The sequence below is a fragment of the Pseudorca crassidens genome, chromosome 6 (assembly GCF_039906515.1).
Source record: "Pseudorca crassidens isolate mPseCra1 chromosome 6, mPseCra1.hap1, whole genome shotgun sequence".
Lineage (NCBI taxonomy): Eukaryota > Metazoa > Chordata > Mammalia > Artiodactyla > Delphinidae > Pseudorca > Pseudorca crassidens.
The window spans coordinates 118288299-118311048 of NC_090301.1; the positions used below are offsets into that span (position 1 = coordinate 118288299).

The following is a 22750-nucleotide window of genomic DNA, read 5'->3' on the forward strand; positions in this document are numbered from 1 at the left end:
AATTTAAACTGAGGGCTTTGTGTCTAAGCTCCATCTCATCAGAGGAAGGGGGGGAATAAGTCAGAAAGGATTAGGCGCCCAGTGGGGATTGCAGATCCATAGCAATTAGACTTCATTTGAGTCTCAGATATTTGGTTTTAATCGCATTTCTGGATGATACAATCGACAAGGCATCAGAAATTGATACGTATGCAACGGGAGATGGGGTTGGCTCTGCCCTCCCCAGTTCCTGGGCTCAGCTGGGTTTGGGCTCCACAATCACTGGGGGTGGGGTGGGTGGGGAATTGGGACTCACTTGGGTCTGAAACTGGAGAGATGGTGGTTTGCACATGGATGTTGTTTCTCCCCTCACTCTCTTTGAGCACTTTATCCCTGGATTCGAAGCAGATGCAATCATTGCTAATATTCAAGTGAATGATGATAAAACAAATAAAGTAAGAGCAAATAAAATAAAAGCATACAGAGAAAGAGCGACAGACACAGGACTCGAGGCAGGGAGTACAGCTGTCTTTTAAATGGGAATCACGGTTTTAAGCATCCTCCAGGAATTAAAGTGGAGCACAATGTAATTTGGGGGCCGACATATAGCCATGAACATGTCACACACCACATTGACATGACTGTATGAATACGTATGTGTGTGCATGTGTGTAACATGGATTAGCAATGACAACCGTAACATTATATCCACAAGGGGTGTGTGTGTGTGTGTGTGTGTGTGTGTGTGTGTGTATCCAGTTTTACATACGTAGCACACTCTGGGGTTGCCTCTGTGTACACATTCACATTTCTCTTCAAACAACTGGTCAAAATGAACTCCGTAAATACTAACAGGTTGCTAACTAGTTATTTTGTAGATAACGTACTGTTTATCGGAACTCAACCTAAACACAGAATAAAAAAGTGAAAAGAAAAAAATCAACACCATGTGGAGTGTGCGTGTGGAATGGTGAAGGGAAGGGAAGAGGGAGACCAAACAAACACGGTCAGGTTCAGAGCAGGTGTCCCACACCACTGTGCGCACGGGAAGACCCGCAAAAGGGGGTGTCCCGCTGCAAGGGATAGAGTCTATCTCAGTTACCACACAGCTCTGGGTGAATTCCGCAAGCTGGAGAGTCCACAGAATTGCCTCAGTTTACCAGTTCCTTGGAGAGTTATGGACCCAGCTGGTGTAAGTTAATGGACATCAGCTGTAGTGCTGAGTGTACTACATGCCTGAGTGGGTGTGTTTCCTCAGGGATTTCTGTACTTCCTTTTAGGAGATCTCAGGCATCACCAGATGGCAAATACCTCATTCATGCCTCTCATTTTGCAGAAATGCCTCCTCTCCCCTTTCCTTCTGCAGAAACTCCTGGCCTTTGACCTCCTCCCACAAGGCTGGGAGCCTGAAGGTCCGAACCTCCCTCTCCCGTCACCCTCAAAATCTCTCTCCCACCCTCCTCTGGGCCCCTCCAATTCAAGGCAGCAGCCCAGCCCAGGGGAGACCCCCCGCAAAGGGTGAGATGCTGCCCTCCCATCTCCCCACATGTTTTCTCCCATCCCAGGTGGCAGGGACAAGGCAGTGGCTGGCAACCAGGGTATAGATGGAGCTATTCAGGGCCTAGCTTAGGTCTTCATGTCAAGGAGAACATCTGGAGGTCTGGTCCTGGGGCCACGCTGATAGAGACATTGGAATCCATAGTCTAAAAACATAATTTAATGCATTGCAGTGGGTCTGAGGCAGGATGGAGTTTCCGTTTGCTGGGATTCTGCTGAGGGTGGGATTTGGGCTTATAGACAGGGACATTTGCACAAGTATTTCAGGTCACAGAGAAGGACGCCCCAGGGAGCTCGTGCTCACTTTGGCCTCCCTCGGGTGGCCCGGGCTGGGAGCCCTCGGTCTCAGGGCACTCCTAGGAGGAGGGGGACTGGAAGAGGGCAGGCGTCCCTCCGGGCCTGTCGAGTCCAATCAGGTTTGCAAAGTCCGCGCTGCCGCCTCACCGGGGTTCAGATTCACGCTCATTTCTCCGCTCTGGCGTCCCGCTCTCCCGCCCTAGGCTGGGGACAGAGACCATGAGCGCAGTCCAGAGCGTGGCGAGTCGCAGACACACTGAGGTCGGAAGCGGGGCAGGAAGGACAGCAGGGATGTGTCTTTTCCAGCGATGTCAGGAAGCGGGAGTGGTCCTCGCCAAGGAACAGAGGAACAGAGCGCTCCCACTGGCATAGGGCGGCCAGAAGCCACCCCACCTCGCGCTCCCGGCGCCTCTAATCCGGGTACAGAAGAAAGCCCGAGAACGTGCTGTACTTGTTGTTGTTGCCTCCATGAGCCTTCCCTCCGTCCAGCTTCACGTACACCTCGTCCCCTGAATCAAGGTGCAGCACCACGCTGTTACTGGCATAGTCGTAGTTCTGGTCGGCGTCCTGTGCGATGGCGCTGGCCCGGACCTGGGGGCGAGCGACCACAGCGGGTGGGCCCAGGCACCTGTGCTTGGGCCCTTGCCTTGTCCCCCACTTGGCGCGCCCCCTGGCCGGCCTTCCGCCTGCAGCTCCAGGGTCCACTCTCCCACCCAGGCTCCATGCTCTCTCTCCAACTTAGCCAACTCCTTCCCGGTCCCCTATGCTCCGCAGTTTCCAAGTCCGGGAAGGAGGGAGAGAGAGGCTTCGTGGACATTGACCCAGCGGGGACGGGCGGGAAGTAGGGACCGGGGCGAGAAGAAAGGAGACGGGGAGGGCACAGGGGAGAATGGGGTGCACAGAGAGCTAAAGAAGAGTGAGGTTTCCGAGAAGCCCACGGGGCTTCAGGCGGGTATGCAAATAGCGGGCAGAGTGCAATTTGGGTAGCGGGGTCTCGGAGCTCTGGGAACGCAACCTCGGGAGCTATGGGATAACTGCGACCACGGCGCACCGGGAAACGGGATGCTATCGTGCGCTCCCTGCCGGGGCGAGCTCGGGCGCTGGCGAGTGGGGAGAAGGGAGGCTGGGTTCCCAGGCGGTTCGGGGCTCAGGGTGGGAACGGGTGTCCGCGGGGATCTGCGGGGGTGGAGGTGGGAGTAGGGGTGTCACTGACCTGCCCGTTCTTGCAGAGGTCCGCCCACATGCTAGTGCCGTCGCCGCCGCGCATGAGGATGTGGTAGGTGAAGAAGTAGATGCCCCGCACCTGGCAGCTGAACTTGCCAGTAGTGGGGTCGTAGTGATTGCCGAGATTGGTGACCACGTCGTCGAATCTGAGCACCTCGTAGCCCTCATGGGGACTCTTCAGACCCACATAGAAGGCGATCTTGGGACCGCTGAAGGCGGCGTTCAGCGCGCCGGTCACTTCGCCCTCAGAGTCGCCGCCGCCCCCGGTTCCGCCACCCACCACCCCGACACCGCCTGCCGCGCCCGCCGTCAGCTGCAGCCCAGGCAGCCCGGGCCGCCCCGAGTCGCCCTTCTCCCCCGGGGGACCCCTGGGTCCAGGTGGGCCCGGCTCTCCCGGGGGTCCCCGCGGCCCCGGCTTGCCGGGTCGCCCCGGGTCGCCCTTGGGTCCCTGGATGAAAGGGGGCGGAGGGTTGACGCTCAGGTCCTGCATGACTTCCAGGGCGGTAGTGCTGGGTCCGGGCGGTGGAGCCTTGGCGCCCGCGGGGCCCCCGCCGGGTGCCGCGCTGTACGGGTCGCAGATCATGCGGCAGGTGCCCATCATCTCGTAGTGCGCCGCCCCGGGGGGCGCCGCCTGCAGCAGCAACGGCACGGCGATAAGCAGCCCCAGAGCCATGGCCAGGAGCACGCCGACGGCCGCCAGGCAGGCGCGCCGCCGCCGCTGCCACAGCCGGGAGGCGACCGCCACCAGCTCCTCCTTGCCGCCCGGGGAGGGAATGGTCGGGCGGCTCAGGCGGCCCCGCTCCCCGCGCTCGGGGGCGGACTCCGCGGGTCCCGGCCGCGCCCCCGACGTGGCGACCCCCTGCTCCGGGCGCCCAACTACTTCAGCAAGAGGCGCCCTGGCCCAGGCGCGGGTGGCTGCTCAGGAGAACCGCGGAGCCCGGAGCGCATGGCCGGGGTCTCCCAGGACGAGCCCGGCGCCCCACGGGTCCCGGCCGCTGCGGCCGGGGAGAGCCGGGTGCGAAGGCGGCGTCCCGCGAGGGCTCGGCCGCGCTGCCTCCTGCCCGGCTCGCCTGGCCTAGGCGGGGATCCGTGCGCAGAGAGGGCGCCGGGGCTCCGCGGCGCGCTCTGCTCTGCTCTGCTCTCCAGCTGCTCGCTGGCTCTCGCGCGGAGGGGGGACCCGGCTACCCTGACGTAAGGAGTCCGGGGCTGAGCTGCGGAGGCGGCGAGGAAGCAGCGCGCGCTGCCATCACTTGGGAGACGGCGCCCTCGTGTCATCAGCCTTCGGTGCTCCTCCTCTCCGGCGGCTCCCTCGGCAGAGACGGCGAGGGTGCGGTTCCTCCTGGCGGCGCCTGGGAGCCACAAGTGGGCGCAGCGGGCGCAGCCTGGGCCCAGCTCCTCGGGCACACCCACTGGCGGCCACACTCACGCACCTTCACCCACGGCACACTCACCGGCGCCCACAGGCACCTCTACGTGGCCACGAAGGCACCCGGAATCCCGACGCCAGCAAGGTCCTTCGGGGGTCACCTAATCCACCCCCTGCCTGCAAGCAGGAGTAGACTTAAACCCCCTCAGTCCCATAAGCCCCAGGAGAGAACTTTCTGAAAACCCTTCTGAGTTACCTCTTCAGAATGGAATAAATCTCGCTTCTGGAAGGTCTTTCACATACCTAGCCTGAGGACTCCAAGCTATCAAATAGGCTTCAGAAGAGCAGCCCACCAACTCTTTGAATGACTCTTTGAAAAGCCCAAAGCCCCGAAAACAAGAGTCTACTAGCCTTAGCCCCTTTCTTCTACCCAAGGAAGGTCTGGCCCTTGCAAAGTTCATTTAAATCCAGATCTCTGACACCCAGCACTTGACGGTAACCTTGGTGCACTCAGCTCCCACTCCCAGCCAGCCACTACCAGCAGATCCACAGACAGCTGCCTTTGGACATCCCCAGCTCCCTCCTGCTGAGGTGGGTTTAGTTATTTAAAAAAGAGTCCAAAGCCATTCTGAGCCAGAGCTGTGGCACCTGATTTAGAGAAGAATTATCCATCTCTAATGCAGCTTGTGAAAATAAAGCAAGGATGGGAGGTGCTTCTGTGCATTGGTAAGACCTCAGACACCAAAAGTGCCGTCTTCCCTAAATGTAAGGCCAGACACTATAAAACTCTTAGAGGAAAACATAGGCAGAACACTCTATGACATACATCACAGCAAGATCCTTTTTGACCCACCTCCTACAGAAATGGAAGTAAAAAAATAAAAATAAACAGATGGGATCTCATGAAACTGAAAAGCTTTTACACAGTAAAGGAAACCATAAACAAGATGAAAAGACAACCCTCAGGATGGGAGAAAATATTTGCAAATGAATAAACTGACAAAGGATTAATCTCCAAAATTTACAAGCAGCTCAATATCAAAAAGACAAACAACCCAATCCAAAAATGGGCAGAAGACCTAAATAGACATTTCTCCAAAGAAGATATACAGATGCCAACAAACACATGAAAGGATGCCCAACATCACTAATCATTAGAGAAATGCAAATCAAAACTACAGTGAGGTATCACCTCACACCAGTCAGAATGGCCATCATCAAAAAATCTACGAACAATAAATTCTGGAGAGGGTGTGGAGAAAAGGGAACCCTCTTCACTGTTGGTGGGAATGTAAATTGATACAGCCACTATGGAGAACAGTATGGAGGTTCCTTAAAAAACTACAAATAGAACTACCATACGACCCAGCAATCCCACTACTGGGCATATACCCTGAGAAAACCATAATTCAAAAAGAGTCATGTACCAAAATGTTCATTGCAGCTCTATTTACAATAGCCAGGACACGGAAGCAACCTAAGTGTCCATTGACAGATGAATTGATAAAGAAGATGTGGCACATATATACAATAGAATATTACTCAGCCATAAAAAGAAACGAAATTGAGTCATTTGTAATGAGGTGGATGGACATAGAGTCTGTCATATGGAGTGAAGTAAGTCAGAAAAAGAAAAACAAATACCATATGCTAACACATATATATGGAATCTAAAAAAAAAAAAAAGGTTCTGAAGAACCTAGGGGCAGGACAGGAGTAAAGACACAGACCTACTAGAGAATGGACTTGAGGACACGGGGAGGGGGAAGGGTAAGCTGGGACGAAGTGAGAGAATGGCATGGACATATATGCACTACCAAACGTAAAACAGATAGCTAGTGGGAAGCAGCCGCATAGCACAGGGAGATCAGCTCAGTGCTTTGTGACAGCCTGGAGGGGTGGGATAGGGAGGGTGGGAGGGAGGGAGACACAAGAGGGAGGAGATAAGGGGATAGATGTATATGTATAGCTGATTCACCTTGTTATAAAGCAGAAACTAACACACCATTGTAAAGCAATTATACTCCAATAAAGATGTAAAAAAAATTAAAAATTAAATTGCCATCTGATCCAGAAAAAAAAAAAAAAAAAGCCCTGTCTTCTGGTTCTGCTCTCACCCTGTCTGTGACTCTGGGTGGGTCGTTCCCTTCTCCAAGACTCCGTTTTCCTGAAAGGGAAGCTCTTGCCCCAGCTCTCCCTGACGGGGGAACGCACCAGGCCGGGCCTGGGAGGAGAGTCAGTGGCTGACGTCAGTGTTTGCCAGAGCGTCAGTGTCTCCGGAACAACCGTGCTCCTTCCTGAGGCTATTGCTTTGAGGAGAACATTTCATTGATCAGGTATTGTGTTCTCATGGGTTACTTCAAAATGCATCCTGTTTCCCCTCCCCACTACACATTGGTCCAGCCTCTTCCTTTGTTGGTGTCTCTCCCAGGGCACAGCAGAATATCTGGCACCTGCTAGGCCCTCAGTACAGATTCCTGGAAAAGGTGACTAAACCTAGCTTGAAGCAAACTGGACCCAGGAGACAAGGGGGAGAAGGGACTCATTTGTCGGGCACCTACTATGATGCATCAGGTACTTTGTAGTTGCTGCTTCACATACTCCTCCCAACAGTCCAAGGATTAGCAAGCATTCTCCCATTGTTCAGATGAGAAGACAAAGGCTTTGAAAGTGTGAGGTGCTTGCCCAGCGTCCTCCACCATATAACAGAGCTGGACTCCTCCTGCCACCCAGACCAGGGGCTCTGAGAACCTGGCAGTGAACGTAGCACTGGCCACTAGCTCCTTCACTTGTCTGCTAGGTCCTGGGAGCCTTCCCTTCCTTTCCCTAGGGCCGCCTCTAGAACTAGGAGCCACAATGATTCCAGGAGCCACACTGCCTTGTTCCAGTCCTGGCTCTGCAACTTCACGTCTGTGTGACCTTGGGCAAATTGCTCACCTCCCTGGGCCTCAGTCTCCATGTGTGTAGAATGGGAATGACAAATGTCACTTCCAAGTTATTGAGAGATTAAATGAGTTAATTAATACAAAGGCCTTAGAACAATAGCTGGCTCAGTAAAGGTTCACTGTTATTATTAACGACTGGTAATTTGGACCTCCACCATCATGCCTAAGACCACCACTAAAGTGAGACATGTGGGCAGTAAGCACATGTCGGGTGGGGAAAGTGGATCTATTTAAAAAACAGAGAGACCCAAAGATCATCCACACATCCTATCCTTCTCAGAAGCATTTTGAGAAGGGGGACCGCACCACGCATCCCACATTCCCCTCAGACTGCCCTGCTCTGGCTTCCCGCCCTCTAACAAGACTGCCCAGTGTTTTCAGTCACCAGCTCCACCTGGACAAGTATTTTCCAGGCATGCATTCACTTTGAATGCCTCGGCCCTGCGGACCACCATCCCCCAATTTCAATGCTTTTGCCCCTGCAGGATCTGGGCAGGGGAAAAGTAAGGAGGGGCAAAGTTTGCTACTCAGGCTTTTACTTTCACAGACCTCAGGCAAAGCAACCTTTCCAGGGGATCAGCATTCCTGGGAAGAGCTATGGACTTGCAGGGAGGAGGGCTCCTTCCCAAGGCCAGCCCTCTCTCCCAAGGGCAGGGACAGCAGCAGCTCAAGTAGGTGGAGAGCTGGCAGCTTCCTCCCCGCCAGTCACATGAGTCATGATGAAGTCCTTCCCCTGCCCTCCCTCCCTCCCTTCCATGTGGCAGAGCCAGACAGAGTAGCTGGACACACCTCCTCATCTGCCTGGCTTCTGCTCTCCCGGGTGATGCACGTCATCATCGGTGACTGTCTTCTCATTAATATTAATGATGACCTTTATTAGCATATTGCCTTCCATTTAGACTGTAGTCTTACATTTCAAGGTCCAGCAGTGACTCAAATCTGTCCCCAAATTGCCCTTAGTGATCCAGTCTGCGTTCCTCCCACCAACATCCATTGACAGTTTACTATGAGCCAGCCAGTTCACCTCCACCTTCTCACGTCACAAAGCCCTTGTGGTCTGTGACATAAAGTTTGACATTTGGTCACGCACTGTCTTATCTGCTACTTTAATGACTCCCACCGGCAATGAGTCCCACTCTTCATTCATCTGCACTACAGTGTCATCAACCTGGGATGCCTGTCCCCCCTCATCCCTCTGGACTCATCCCTGGACTCAAGTCCCAGCTAAGTCCCTTGTCTGAAGTCTCCCCTAACCTCTCCCCAAGCAGAATTGACAATTCTTGCCCGTGTACCCTTAAATTACCTTGAATGTATATACTCCTGCCATCACGTATCACGCAATCAAACACGTGTTTACTTGTTAGCCTCCCCAACCAGGGTGTGAGCTCCAGTAGGGCAGAAATCACACCATTTATTAATTCATGCATTGTGTCATTCATTAGTCTCACAAATATTTATTGACCCCTATTGTATGCCAGGCAAGGTGCTGTGTGCTAAGCGTGCAGTGGAGAACAATACAGGTGTGGTCCCTTCCATTCTTTCTGGCCTGCAAGACTTCCTTAACCCCGTCTACCTCTTTCTACTTGTGTCATTTGAGTTTGCATTGAAAGAGCTGCTATCTGGCATGGCGGTGTGTTGGCATGCTTTCTTTGCATTAGACTTGTGAGCCTACTGGACTGTAAGCTCTTTAGAAACATCATCTTGAATACATTGGCCAATCTTTTGTCTCCATCCCCAATGGGAAGGGCATTATGATATGAATTCAGAGAGGTAGGCTGGGGCCACATCACACAAGATCTTAAGGTCAAAGATGGGAGACACTTGAGCATGTTTATTTGCTAATGAAAATGATACAGTATGAAGGGGGAAACCAACAATCAAGAGAAAGCTGGGATAATCCAATGCCCAAAGTTCTTAGTAACTGACTCATTAGAGGAGTTCAATAAAAATTTTATATCTTTAACAATAATAATAATACGTGATATTGATTGAACACTATGGCCAGGCTCTCTGTCAAGAATTTTAGGTATATTAATTCTTGTAATGTTCTGTGAGATACGTGCCCGTGTTTTACAGCTGAGGAAATGGGGGGAAGGTGAATCTATATATTGACAAGTATCCTTAGGGTCTGTAATTTTCCCAACAATTGCTCCTGGTCATGTTGGAATCCAAGACATCTCCAGATCCGGAGCACCAACCATAGGTCACTCTGGCTAAAGAATTCATGTGTGTTACTTTTACCTCCCAACTAAACTGTAAGCCTCTCAAGGGCAGGAACTATCATGAGGACACAATAAGTGTTCAGTAAACATTCATAACTTTTGATTATTTTATATTGCTTGAAAATGTCACTTATGTTAGTTCATGTCATGATTTGCAAAAGGAGTAAAAATTTTTAAAAGATACTCTTTATGATGGAAGAGTAAGAAAGGAGGGCAAAGAAGGAGAACCAAATTTGTCAGCCACACAAGTTCCCGTTAGCCTCTGCAAAAACCAGAGTGGTTTTTCTCCCTTCTTCCCTCCCTCCCTCCCTTCCTTCCTTCCTTCCTTCCTCTCTCCTTACCTCCCTCCCTCTCTCCCTTTCTTCCTTTCTTCTTTCCTTATTCATTCATTTATTTGCCCATTCATTCTCTCAGTAAGAATTTTATTGAGCACCTACTATATGCAGAATGCTGTGCTGTGCTGGAGTGGGGTGGAGTAGGTGGAAGCATGGAAGGGAGGATTCAAGATGAGGTCCTTGCTAAAGAGCTTACAGACTAGTTGGAGGGACTAACAACTAGAAAGCTCCCAAGCAGCTGTGTAAGACATCATTTAGGTGGTGTAGACAAGGGTATAGACAGGAAAAGGCTTCTAACATCAAGGCACTCTGGCCACGACCCTTGAGGAAGTCTGTCCCAGGAAGAAGAGACAGAGAATAACCTTAAAGGACAGGTGAGATTTGAACTGATCAGTGATCTGGGTGGATAATGGAGGTCGAGCCTTCTGAGGGGTGTTTGGGGAACAGTGAAGAGGCTGGTCTATACAGAGCAGAGGAGACTGTGCAGGGCTGATGTAGACAGTAAGCTGCACATGCTACCCTTCCCAGCAAGCCCCCACTCCCCACAAACATTGATTACTCTGCCCTCCAGCTCCATTTTCTTTATGGACTTTCTGGGGATATGACTGTAGGCATTGCCCTGTGTCTCTTTTTATATATCTAGTCCCCAGCCCCTCACAAGTCTTTCACTGGGTTTATTGAGTGATGCCTTTGAAAGAAAGATAAGGGAAATAACATTTTCTACTCTCTGCTGGGCCCTGGCCTAGGTGTTCTTTCAGGTATGGGTACCACAGCCTCTCCCAGTCCTTTCAGGCAGGAACACATGCCCACAGTCGCAGGCCGGAGGGTGCGTGAGCCTGAGCACACAGGCTCCCGCTGTTCTGAGAGGCTGGGCCACTGTGACCTGAGGGCTCCGTTTGCATTTCTAGCTCCTGAGATGCTGAACGGGGAGGAGGAGAAGCATTCCAGCCTCAGCCTCTGAAGATATTCCGACAACCCTACTCAGGGGCCAATGAGGAAGTGCCCGCCGGGCCCATTAGCCTAGAAGCAGCAGCAGCACATTTGAGTCAAGAGGGTCAGGCAGCCCCTGAAAGTCCTCGCCTGGATCTCGCAGAGACTGCGGCTGGAGCCCAGATTACCCCTGCTTTGAGGAGCTGGCCTTGGCTGTGTCTTCGCAGAGCTGTGGGTCTGTAACTATCCCTCGCCTGTCTTCTCCAGGACCCAAGTCCCCTGCAACACGCCCAGTGCCAAAGACAGCTCTCTCCAAAACCCCAGGGGCTAGTGATTTCAGCCGGGACTCCCCCCACTAAGCAACAATGTACCCGCCATTCAAGCCACACTGCCCACCCTTCTTCTCTCAGTCCTCCAGCAGGCACTCTAATTATTCATCCATGCAGGAAGTATTTGTTGAGCACTTACTATGTGCAAGATATGGGGGATACAGCGGAAAGCAGAAACATCCCGCCCTTGCTGACTGATCACTTTCCCAACCTCCTCTCTTGCCGTCCTGATAACATCCACTAATATGGACCTTGCCTCACTCAAGCCGTCTATGCCTGGGGCTGGGGTAACACATGTGACAAGTGACAATCTTGGATGGCCTTTGCAGTATCCTGCTTCTCTGAGTGACTTTTCCCCTCTGGGAGCCTGTATGTTCTTCAGGCAAAGACCCCGCCATTTAGTCTCCCCATCCCCACACGGCTGGCCCTGGGACTGGCCACTCAACATGCATTTGTGGGATGGAGCAGAATGAGACAGGACATCCAACGTTGCGTGTGTTTTTCTCTGGGCAGCACAGCAAGCCGCCAACAGCCCCAGAGGCCACCAGAGAAGTGTGCTGTCTTGTCTGTGGGGTTGTTTTGCAAGCTTGTGTGTACCTCCTGCTGTTAATAAAGCAAGTTTCCACGTCCTGAAAACATGCCTATGGATTGCCGACGGAAGCAGGCTTTTGATTCAGGAGTTCATCTGAGACTATAAGGGTTTCCCCTAGAGGGAGACTCAGCTCTTTGTTTATGCAGATGTAGAGCTTGGCCATGGAGCAGGGCCCTCCTCCCTCTGCACCAACATCAACGGGGCAGCTACCCCAAGCTCAGCACTGAAGATACTTCCTGGCCCTGAAAACACAGACAAGGCAGGGCATCAAACAATACACTGCCACAGTGTTCCTGGGACCTCAGCCATCTCTGTAAACTCCTGGAGGATGTGGGTATATCTTCCAGTACCACCTTCCAGTGACTTCCCTTATCACCATCTTCTGAGTCCCTGGCAAGCATTTCTTTTCTCTAGGACCCTGTGTTTGTTCATTGATTTGACGTGAGGGTGGGAGCGGGGTGTGTGGATGACAGCAAGTCCAGCTAAGACCCCATCTCACAGTGCAAAAAATACCCTGTGATCCTATTAAAATTCAGTCCCACCCATGCCTATCTGCTTCTGGAGCAAGGGAAGTCCAGCCCTTCCCCAGGGTGCACGTGGCAGGCCTGCCGCTGTCCGTGGTGCTAATGGCTGCAGCTGCCAGACTTCCCTTGTCAGGAAGGGATCAGGTTTCAGAAATCCAAGAATTAACTCATGTTCCCAGACTTGGACGGGAAGCCATAGCTCTGTGTGGAAATATTAGAACCTCCACACTTGCCCTCTCTCTCCAAGCCTCACCTCTGCACAGGAGACTTCCCCTCTGGCTGGGAAAGAGGTTGGGTAGCTGAGAGGAACTGTTTTTTCCTCTCTGGTTCCCTACTTTCCTTCCTCTTGGCTATTCACTCTGTGTGACCACGCTGACACACACACACACACACACACACACACACACACACACACACACACACCGTGAAACATGGCAGTAAATGAGGCAACCACTAACGCTCTCCAACAGTCACTTTTCCTCTCAGCCAGGAGGGAGAGAAATCAAGCAGAAGATTAAAAGTGCAGCTGTGACAATACCAAAAGGGCTTCCTCCAGACCCTAACAGTTTTTTCTTTTCTTGCATTGTAAAGCATGTGGAAGAAACACACGGTCTTGGAAGATTCATTCAGGGAGAGCTGCAGCGCTGTGAGAAGATGGTCACCGGGCAGGCCTGATGGGGCACCGTCAGGAACCAGAAAAATCCACCAGCCCCCAGCCCCCTGCCAAAGGGTTCAGCCTCTATTGGAGTCACTCTTAGGGATAAGGCAACAATTCTCAAAGGGTTTTCCATGAACTCATTCTTGAAAGAAAACAAAAAAAAATGTATTCCTGTATAAAATTGATTTGGAAAGCTCTGAGTGGAAAAATTTGCATGTGTATGTCTGCTTAGCTGATGCACTTTCTAGAACTTTCACTAGGCCAATATTCATTATTGCTATTTTCCCTTGACCAGATTTTATGTACTCACTGGAGCATAGATTCTAGAACATTCTTGCTTGAGTTCCAATCTTGGCTCTGCCATTGACTGTGTTACCTTGAGCAAGTTCCTTAATCTCTCTGGGTCACTGTCTCCTCGTCTGTGAAATGGAGATAATAACACTTACCTCAGTGTTGTTGTGAAAGTTAAATGAGTTAATACATGGAGAGCTCTTAGAAGAGTGCCTGGCATGTAGTGAGCCTTAGAAAACCATCGCCTACCATTATTATGACCAGGGGCACTGATATTTGTGAAACCCAATCTGGGAAATGCTAGGTAAAGGCATTGTCTATGGAAGGTTCCCACAGAAGTGGCACGCAGCCTTTTGCACAAGCTGTTCTATTTTCTCCATCTGGAATGTCCTCACTTCTTCAAACTTACGACGAATTCCTTTTAGCCTTCAAAACCTAAATCAAGAGTCTCCTTCTAGGAGAAGCCTTCTGTGAATCTAGTAAGAAAGCTAGTCACTCTCTAAAATCTTAAAGCAACATGTTGGCTTGGAGTTGCCTTTGGTCAGAGAATTTGTCACAGCAAATTGCAATGATTACTTTTTGTGTCTTTCTCCCGCAATGAACTATGAGCTCTTCAAGGGCAAGAACTACATTCCATTTATCTTTAGGGCTCCATTGCGTAGCACAAGGCCTGGGACACACTTGGTGTTCATCATAGGCATAATTAATTAATTGTCAGTGCTTGCATGTTGCCTGCGAAGGGTGACACATGAAGTCCTCTACCGCTTACTAGCACAGTAACATGGAAAGCATGAATGGCTCATGCCTCGTCCACTTATCAACTGTGTGATCTTGAGCGAGTCACTTCTCTTCCCTAAACCTGTTCCTCATTTTAAAAAGTTAGCAATACTCCTTACCCCTTGGGGTTTAAGGATTAGAGGTAAATGTCAACTCTGCCCACATGCACACACATATCTCCAAGCTCTCAGCTCCATCCCACTCCAACCCAGGCCTTACATACCCTTCTTTATCCCCTTAACCCCCAAATCCTAGTCAGCCCCTGTGCTACACGAAAGAGCATTCTCTGAGAACTGAGCACAGCTACCTGCTTGGAGCCCTCTTAAAATGCAGATACCCTACAGGAGGGCAACCTCTTGAGTCTCTAACACTTTAGTCTGAATTTCTATGGTAGAGGCTTTCTAAACAATAGAAGATGCCTGTGCAGCCTGGGAGCTGGGTACCAGGAATCGGTAAAGGTTGACCAGGGGAAAGCAGCCTGTGAAGTGGAGAGAGAGTGAATCTTGGTGCCAGAGCTGGGTTCAGATCCCGGCCTCTTACTGCTGGGCAACACCCCTCTGAGCCTGGGTGTCCTCACCCATCAAATTGGTGTCTCAGCAGCACTTCACAGGGTGCTGGAGAGAACAAAGGAGATCGTGTATTCAAAGTGCCTGACACTTGATGAACATTAGGGCATTTTAGGTCCCTCTCTACTGCCTTCTCACAGTGAGAGAAGTGACTTGAAGAGGGAAAGGGGTAGAGGTGGGAATGAGGCGCAGGCTGAAACCGGCTGTCATGATGGGAGGTTAGTTTCATCAGGGCTGGCCTGGTGGTCACAGCAGGGAAGGTAGACGTGTGGGGGGAGGGCCTCTCCCGCCACTATGCAGCAGGCTCCCCTCTCTGGAGATGCGAGGGGGGTGGGTAGCCTACCTCTCGCCCTTACTCCCTTCCTGGCTCTCCACCCGGAAAAGCTCTGCCTGGGCTTCCTCCACCACAGATTGGCAAAGCTACTCTACACGCCGGAGGGTGAGTCAGCTGGCTGAGTGCGGCCCATGTTGACATGAACACGAGAAGGGTCTGCGGGAAGTACAGGTGGCCATGGCCTCTGTCTCCAAGAGGAATGGTGAGGGAGCTTCAGGACTGGGCGTCCCCATGACACCACGGATGTGTAGAGAATGGGAGTGGGCCTGGGCCTGCGGGCCACCAGTGCCAGTGCGAGGGCATGCCAGCCCTCAGGGGTTGTACGGGCTGAGCTTGGCACAGAAGCCATTCCCGCTGACTGCGTCCTCCCCCGGGACCCTGGTTCCTCTTGCCCATCTGACTCTTGGAGTGGAGAGAGGGAAGGCATGTCTGCTGTGTGCCTGCCGTGTAACAGGGCTGCACTCGTGTCCATGAACCTGTTCCACTACCATCTCTGCAGAGCAGGCACCCAGTGCGGTGGTGAAGTCTACCCTCCAATCACGGAGCATTCTGGGGAATCTGTGAACTTGCATGGGGAAAAAACACAGCTTAAGTATCACCCTAATTGAAATTTAGCATTCCCTTCCATTAGGAAAGCAAACAAGGGGCCACAAGTAGTGTTAGCCCTACTTGTCACCAAGCAGCGTCACATGCATTCTCATGGCATAGCACAGGGAACAGATATTATGATGCAGTCACATGACACGTAGACCCTCACTAGTCTAGTTAACGGAATGCATTCATAGGAAAGCACGTGTATTACCACATCATAAATTTGTGCTGTAACTTATTTTGATAATTATTTTTAATGACTTCCTTTGTAACCTTGTGCATTTTATTTTATGCATACGAAAGAATATTTCCCAGGAGAAATCCACAGCCTCACGAGGCTGGAAAAGGGGTTGCTGGTACAAAAAGGTTAGGAACTTGTGCTCTAGAGTCAGGAGTTTCTGATCCTGGCCTGCAGCATCCTGTGTGACCTTGAGCACTTAACTCTTCTGTGCCTCAGTTGCCTCATCTATAAAATAAGGATAATAATAGTACTTATGACATATGATGCTTAGAGGGTTAAATGTGATCAAAGTCTTACCACGCTGACTTCTATACAGTGAGTGCCCTGATACCAAAATGGTTCTATCACCCTGATTCATCCTCTCCTCCCCTGGCACAGGGAGCTTACCCAGCCCACCTGTAACAGGTAGAATTCCACCAGAGAAACAGAACCAATAGAAACAGAACCAATATATATTAGGGGATTTGTTGCAAGGAATTGGCTTATCTAACTGTGAGGGCCAGATCGGCAAATCCGAAATCCACAGGGCAGGCCACCAGGAAGGGCAGGTTGGAACTCTCTTGCATGGGTTGAAGCTGCTGTCTATCCACAGGAGGAGTTTCTTCTTCTCAGAGAAGCCTTGGCTCTCTTCGTAAGGTATTTCACCTGATTGAGTTGGGCTCACCCTATTTAAAACCAACTGACTGTAGATATTAATCACATCTTAAAAAAATTTTTTTTTATTTTTAAAAACACCTTCACAGCAACACCTAGGTTAGTGTTTGATTGAATAACTGGGGACTACAGCCAACCCAAGTTGTTACGTAAGACTGGCCACACACCACCCAAGCAGAGGACAGGGAAGTCCCGGAGAGTTTCATCTGGAGGGAGGGGGTAAATATGGACCAGGGCTCCATGAGGCCCACTCCATCTATCATTCAGAGACTTGCCCCGGTGCTGCCCCCTCACCTCTCTTGTGTGGGACGTCTGGATCCCTCCAGGCACCCACAGAAAAGGCAGTGACCTCTGAGCAGCTCAGTGCAGCATTTATAGGAGGGAAACTTGGTCCAGGCCTCACCTGGGACACCAAGGTGAGCAAAGCAAGTGATCCCTTGAAGGCCCCCTCCTGGTGAGGGTGACAGACAACTAGGGGACAAGAGCCCCTCGGAAGTACACAGCAGGTGCAGTGTTCACTCAGAGAGCCAAGAGCTTCTTCAGGATGGAATTGGGGGAGGGGTCTGCTAGTCTGGTTTAGCCCACTCTGGACCAGAATCTTGATTCTAACTGCCAGGTAGACCTTCCCCTCACCCCCTTAGCTAGGGACTTTATGAATAAGCCAAAGTGGGCTTTAAGCATCACTGCTGAGAATCTTGGACAAGCTCCTGACTGGGCCCATTTCTGCCTCAGCCCCTCTTCAGGGAAGGGAAGCAGGAAGCCCTGAGTCTCTATCTGATACTCTGTGAACTGCTGCAGATGCCTCTCTACCTGAGGATAGTGCCTACTGACATTCCGACTGCTGTCCCCGTGGTCCCGTGTTCTATGCACACTGAAGCAAGGCTCACTTCCTGCTTGAGGTCGGAAGTTGTGCAGCCCTTGACTCTTTCTGCAAGGCCACCCCCTGGTGGCAGAGGGTGGTTATTAACCTAATCCCTTCTTGCCCAGGTTCACCTAGATTTAAGGCTCAGCAGCAGTTAAGGGATGCTTCTGTCGGGGGCGGGGGGGGGGGGGGGGTGCGCCAAGGAAGGTTTATGGGAGAAAAGGGGACATCGAATCTGGGCCTCAGAAAACCACATGCAAAGGCATGGGGGCATTAAGGAGAGGGGATCTTGAACCCTGCAGCCTGGTGAAATATGGAAAGGCAGACGGAGGAGGGGGTTACTTCCGACTGGTAGAAATAAAGTGGGAATGAGGGGCATGAGAGAGACTGGTGACAATGCTGAAAGCAGGAACCGGCCTTTGCCAAATCCTGGGTCAACCCGGGCCCTCATTAATGTGGAGACTGCAGAGTCAGGTCCTCTAAAGGCCATGAAAAGCTTCCTTCTAAATAACCCCTGCGGGGTCCTTTTTTATATGACTCATAAAGTGGCCTCAGGCGGAAAGAACCCAGCTCACCAGTAACAGAAGGCCTTCTGGGACCAAAAAGGAAGTGGGCAGGGAAGCACGGCCTATTCCCAGTAATGAGGGGACTTCCACCCCCATAACATTACCACCCAGAGGGGAATCAGAGGATTTAAACTCCACACCTTTCTGCAAAATCATAACAGAGTTAAAGGTGCAAAGGGGAAGAGGCGAGGAGGGTACGAGGCATGTACACAGTCCTTTGGGGACGGCAGCCATGTCACCTGTTTTTTTATGTAATCCTCATAGCAACTCCTCCAGAAATATGTCATCAGCCCCATTTTACAGCTGAGGAAACTAAAGCTCAGAGGTTAAGCAACTTTCCCAAGATCTCACTGCAGTTAAGTAGCCCCAGTGGTATTTGAACCCAGCTCTACATCATAACCTTCACATCTTTATTTTTTTACATTTTTATCGGCGTATAGTTGATTAGCCTTCACATCTTTTTGCTGCCTTCCACCAGGGTTTGGATATTCAGAAGCAAGTTTGCAATTGCCATCAGAGTCTGTCCACACAAGCCCCCTTAGTAGATGGAGAGCCTTGCCATCTTGGCTATGATCGTAGGTATCATGATCTCCGTTTGACACATAAGACTGGGGCCTGGAAAAGAGTCAGATCCCAGCATAGCTATCACCAGCCGGGAGAGCTTGGACCACAGACACCTGTGGGCCTCAGTCTCATCATCCGGACAGTGGGACTGACAGCACTGTAGCAGACATCCCGAGCCCAGGCCACCTTGGCACACGCGGGCCACCCTCCCAGCTGCCAGCACCTGCATCTCTGTGCCTGAGGTGCCGAAAGGGCTGCCAGAACGCTGCGCTCTGATTCTTGGCCCAGGCGGCGGGCTGAACTCTGCCATCAGAGACTCACTGGGGCAGCCCTTAACGAGCAGCCAGAGGGAGCGGTGTCCCCACACCCCTCCTGGTGTCTCCTGGCCTCACCTCCCAAATGAGCGCTCATACATGTGTTCCTGGCTCTGCTCCCTCGCAGTGCAGGACTACATGAGCTCACACCTGTCCATCCACGGCTTGCTATTTTGTGGGTGGTTGTGAGGGAATTTTATTTTATGATACTTTTAGGTTGGAAATTTGCATCTCCTCTTCTCTATCCCCCAAGAGTGTGGCAGGTCCCTGGCTTCCGCCTGCCTCTCTTTGAGCCCCCAGAAATATCTCAAGCTCTCAGCGTCCCTTCTTCTAATCACCAGAAGTGGAACTCTGCACCCTCACCCAGCTCCCTGGTCTGTCATTTGGCCGCTGTGCCGAAGTGGGGCTGGGAGCAGGAAAAATCACTGACCCTGGCTCCTGGCTAGGACTCTACACTCCTCGGCCCCCTGTCCCTGCCCTCTGACATCCAGAAAGACTGGAGGTGAGTCCTTCCACAGCCCCATATCCCCCTTTCCACAGTCTAGAAACCAGAGAGGCTGACAATGCTGGGCACAGGGCTGCCTTCCTTTCCTGAACAGCCTCCTTCCCTTTAACCGTGCAACCCCACTTCCTACTCTCACCCCAGACTCCCAGCCACTCTCAAGTGACATCCACAGTCTGGGGTCCCTGCCTCTGCCCTTCCAAGAAAAGATAAAATTTCACAAATATAGTGACTTTGCAATTTCTTAAAGAGGCTGGAGACAGTGGAGCTTACAACAAGGGGGTGGACCACGAATGTGGGTTTCAGGCAGCAGGACACACAGGATATCACTGGAAGGCAGAAGAGACAGTATTCTGCCCAAGGTCAGGCTTCTTTGGTGTGCGCAAGTCTGACTTGCTGTGGAGATGCCACACCTGTGCTCTCAAAGGGGCCCAGACAACCCCTCTCCTCTAGCCTTTAACCCAAGATTCAAATCCAGGCTAGTCTGAAGAGTTGGACCTCAGAATAGGAACACGGACAGGATGAAAGAAAAAAACAACAACAGAAAAAACAGGCCTCTCTCCCTGCCCCCGTCCCTACTTTTGCCCTGGGGTTGGGAGAAGACACAGAGGCAGGGATCCCTCTCCCCTTCTCCTGGCTCTTGCTCCGTGAACTGGTCTGGAGCCTGTCCACTGGGCCCATCAGGGCTCCCCATGTGTCCCACCCTGGCCAGCAGGCCCCTGGCAGCTATGGTCAGAGAGCCCAGCTGGCCCCAGCCAGCCCCCTGCCCACCCTGGGCCCTGCTCAGAGGACAAGCCTGAACTGATTCTGTCAGGAAAGGTTAGACTTGTCTCCCAGGCTGGCTGGATTTGGGGGGATGAGACAAATGCGTTCAGACAGCCCGAATCCAGAGCGCTATCTGTCAGACGTGCTGGCCACCTCTCCGGCAGCGCCCCCCCTGGAAAGATCATGCAGGCTCCGTCCATCCTGTCTTGTGAAAGCTGGCAGCCCAGCCTGAGGCTCTAGAAAGGAAACAGAGGAAGCAGGTGACTGCAAGCTGAGGGCCCTTGAGAGAGAAGTGCTACATCCAGGCCCTGTGGAAAGACCCAGACAGCACCTTCTGCCCCAGGTAGAGACCGATCAGGCACCTGATTCTGAGATGATTACAGCACAATCCCCCTCCTGGGTTTGTCCCGGCCTGAGACGCTGCCAGTTGGTGGATGGAGGAGGGCTGATGACTAGGCGAACACACACCCCTCACTGTGAGGGCTCTAGCTTGCTTCCTGCAGAGGCTCCTACTCTCCCCACCCCCCCTCAGACCCCACACACTTCCGGCACAGACCAGCTGGCATGGCAGCGGGTAGCGGGTACACTGGATGGAGTAAGCAGGAATGAAACCCACAAGCCTCTGAGCCCCTCCCCAGGGTGAGCTTGCAGTGGGCAATTCCACAAAGCTGAGCCCCTCACCAGCCCTCCACCTGTCAGCGCTCCTGTGAGCGGTCATTCCCCCGTCCCAGTCTTCCCCAGCCTTTCCCTGATAAATGCAAGAATCAAATACTTCACTGAGGTGGTGGAATCCCACTAACAAGAATTTCCATGCATTGGACCATCTTGGATGCACAAAAACTCTGAGCATCACCCATGCATCAGGCAAAGCAGATTTGTTGTTAGCTCAGACGGCGAGAGGCCACAACCATGAATGTGGTAGCCACAGGGTCTGAATAACAGGTGGGTCCTTATGGACTGAATGTTTGTGTCCCCCCCAAAAAACTCATGTGTTGGAATCCTATCCCCCAATGTGATGGTGTTAGGATGTGGGGACTTGGGGAGGTGGTTGGGATTGGGTGAGGTCATGAGGGTGGAGCCCTCATGAATGAGATTAGTGCCCTTATAAGAGTCATGGGAGAGCTTGCTTCTTCTCTCTGCTGTGCCATATGAGGATACAAGAACTTGGCCATCTGCAACCTAGAAGAGCTCTCACCAAACACTGGATCTAGCATCACCTTGATCTCACACTTCCCAGCTTCCAGAACTCTGAAAAATGAGTTCTGTTGTTTATAGCCACCCAGTTTACAGTATTTTGTTATTGCGGACCAAGCTGACTAAGAAACACGTTAGAGAATGAAAATTAGGCTAACATTAGAATCACTCCTGGCCATGATTCCTGGCCTGGCCTGGCCTCTAATTAGCTGTGTGACTTTGGACAGGTGCCAGAGCTTCTCTGAGATTCATCTGCCTCTGTTCATCTCCTTTGACCAAAAGATGATTTGGGAGCAGCTGTAGCCAGCCTTCCTAACACCACCTCCTAGGTGTTTTTTAATGACCACTGCTCTGTGCCTGGTATTTTTCTAGGCTCTTGGAATATAGTGAACAAAGCATACAACAACTCCTGCCCTCAGAGAGCTTACATCAGAGTGGGTGTGAGTGCCCCAAACTGCTCCTTCCTCTTCATAAGGTACTCACAAATACCAAAACTCCTCCAAATTTACCACTGAGGGTCACCTCTCAGTCTGACCATAAGCCTCCACATCCTGCATGAAGTAGGTCTGCCCTCTGATGACTCATAAAGGAGCCAGAGCAACAGGAGGGGGTGCGAGATGGGTGCAGATGGCAGGCTTACCACCAGGTTAGCGTCAGGACACAACAGTTGGGTCACTTAACTCAGTGTTCAGGGCCCGCACCTGCCTGTCAGCCCTTAGTCCCTAGAGAGCCTTGGGGCCTTCCTTTAGCTCTTTTAAGAAGTGCTTTCCTCATCTGTAGAACCTCCAAGGTTGACCCTGCCAGCGGCTTTGAGGTAAGAAAGGCTTTACTTCTATTCTTTCCCTTGGTGATCACTTTGATATAAACAATCCCCCCACCATGAGGCCTTAGTGCTGCTTCCCCCATGAAAACTGGCCAAAGGGTACGCTCAGGACCTTCTCCCCAAACTCCCACCCCCATAACACAGGATAGCAACACTAGGAACTTCTGTCAAGACCTGGGAAAAAACCCGAAGACAAGAAAAGGGGATTAAGGAGCTGGGAGCCCTGATGGTCTTGCTACAAAAACATGGCTTTCTTCCTGCCAGCTTCTTTTTTTTTTAACAGTTACTACAAAATATTGGCTATATCCCCAGTGTTGTACAATGCATCCTTGTAGCCTATCTTACACCAATAGTTTGTACCTCTTAATCCCCTACCCCTATACTGCCACCTCCCCACCCACTGGTAACCACTAATTTGTTCTCTGTATCTGTGAGTCTGCTTCTTTTGTGTTATATTCACTAGTTTGTTGTATTTTTTAGATTCCACATAAAAGCGATGTCATACAGTATTTGTCTTTCTCTGTCTGACTTATTTTCTTAGCATAATGCCCTCCAAGTCCATCCATGTTGCTGCAAATGGCATTACTTCATTCTTTCTTGTGGGTGAGTAGTATTCCATTGTATATATGTACCACGTCTTCTTTATGCATTCATCTATTGATGGACACTTAGGTTGGCTTCCGAATCTTTCCTGCCAACTTCTTGGCCATTGCAAGGGCACTGGCAGAGCTCCCACACCAAGACTACC

At 51.5% G+C, this 22750-nt stretch overlaps 1 protein-coding gene across 1 annotated transcript; it reads right to left on the reverse strand.

Moving 5' to 3' along the window:
* Nucleotides 1–1718: 1718 nt before the first annotated feature.
* C1QL2 (complement C1q like 2) lies at nt 1719–3816 on the reverse strand. Its single transcript, XM_067739908.1, has 2 exons — nt 3047–3816; nt 1719–2424 (listed from the first exon to the last, which is right to left on the reverse strand). Exons 1-2 carry the CDS (start codon nt 3728–3730, stop codon nt 2245–2247), a joined length of 864 nt encoding a protein of 287 aa, XP_067596009.1. The 5' UTR covers nt 3731–3816; the 3' UTR covers nt 1719–2244.
* Between the last annotated feature and the right edge of the window lie 18934 nt (nt 3817–22750).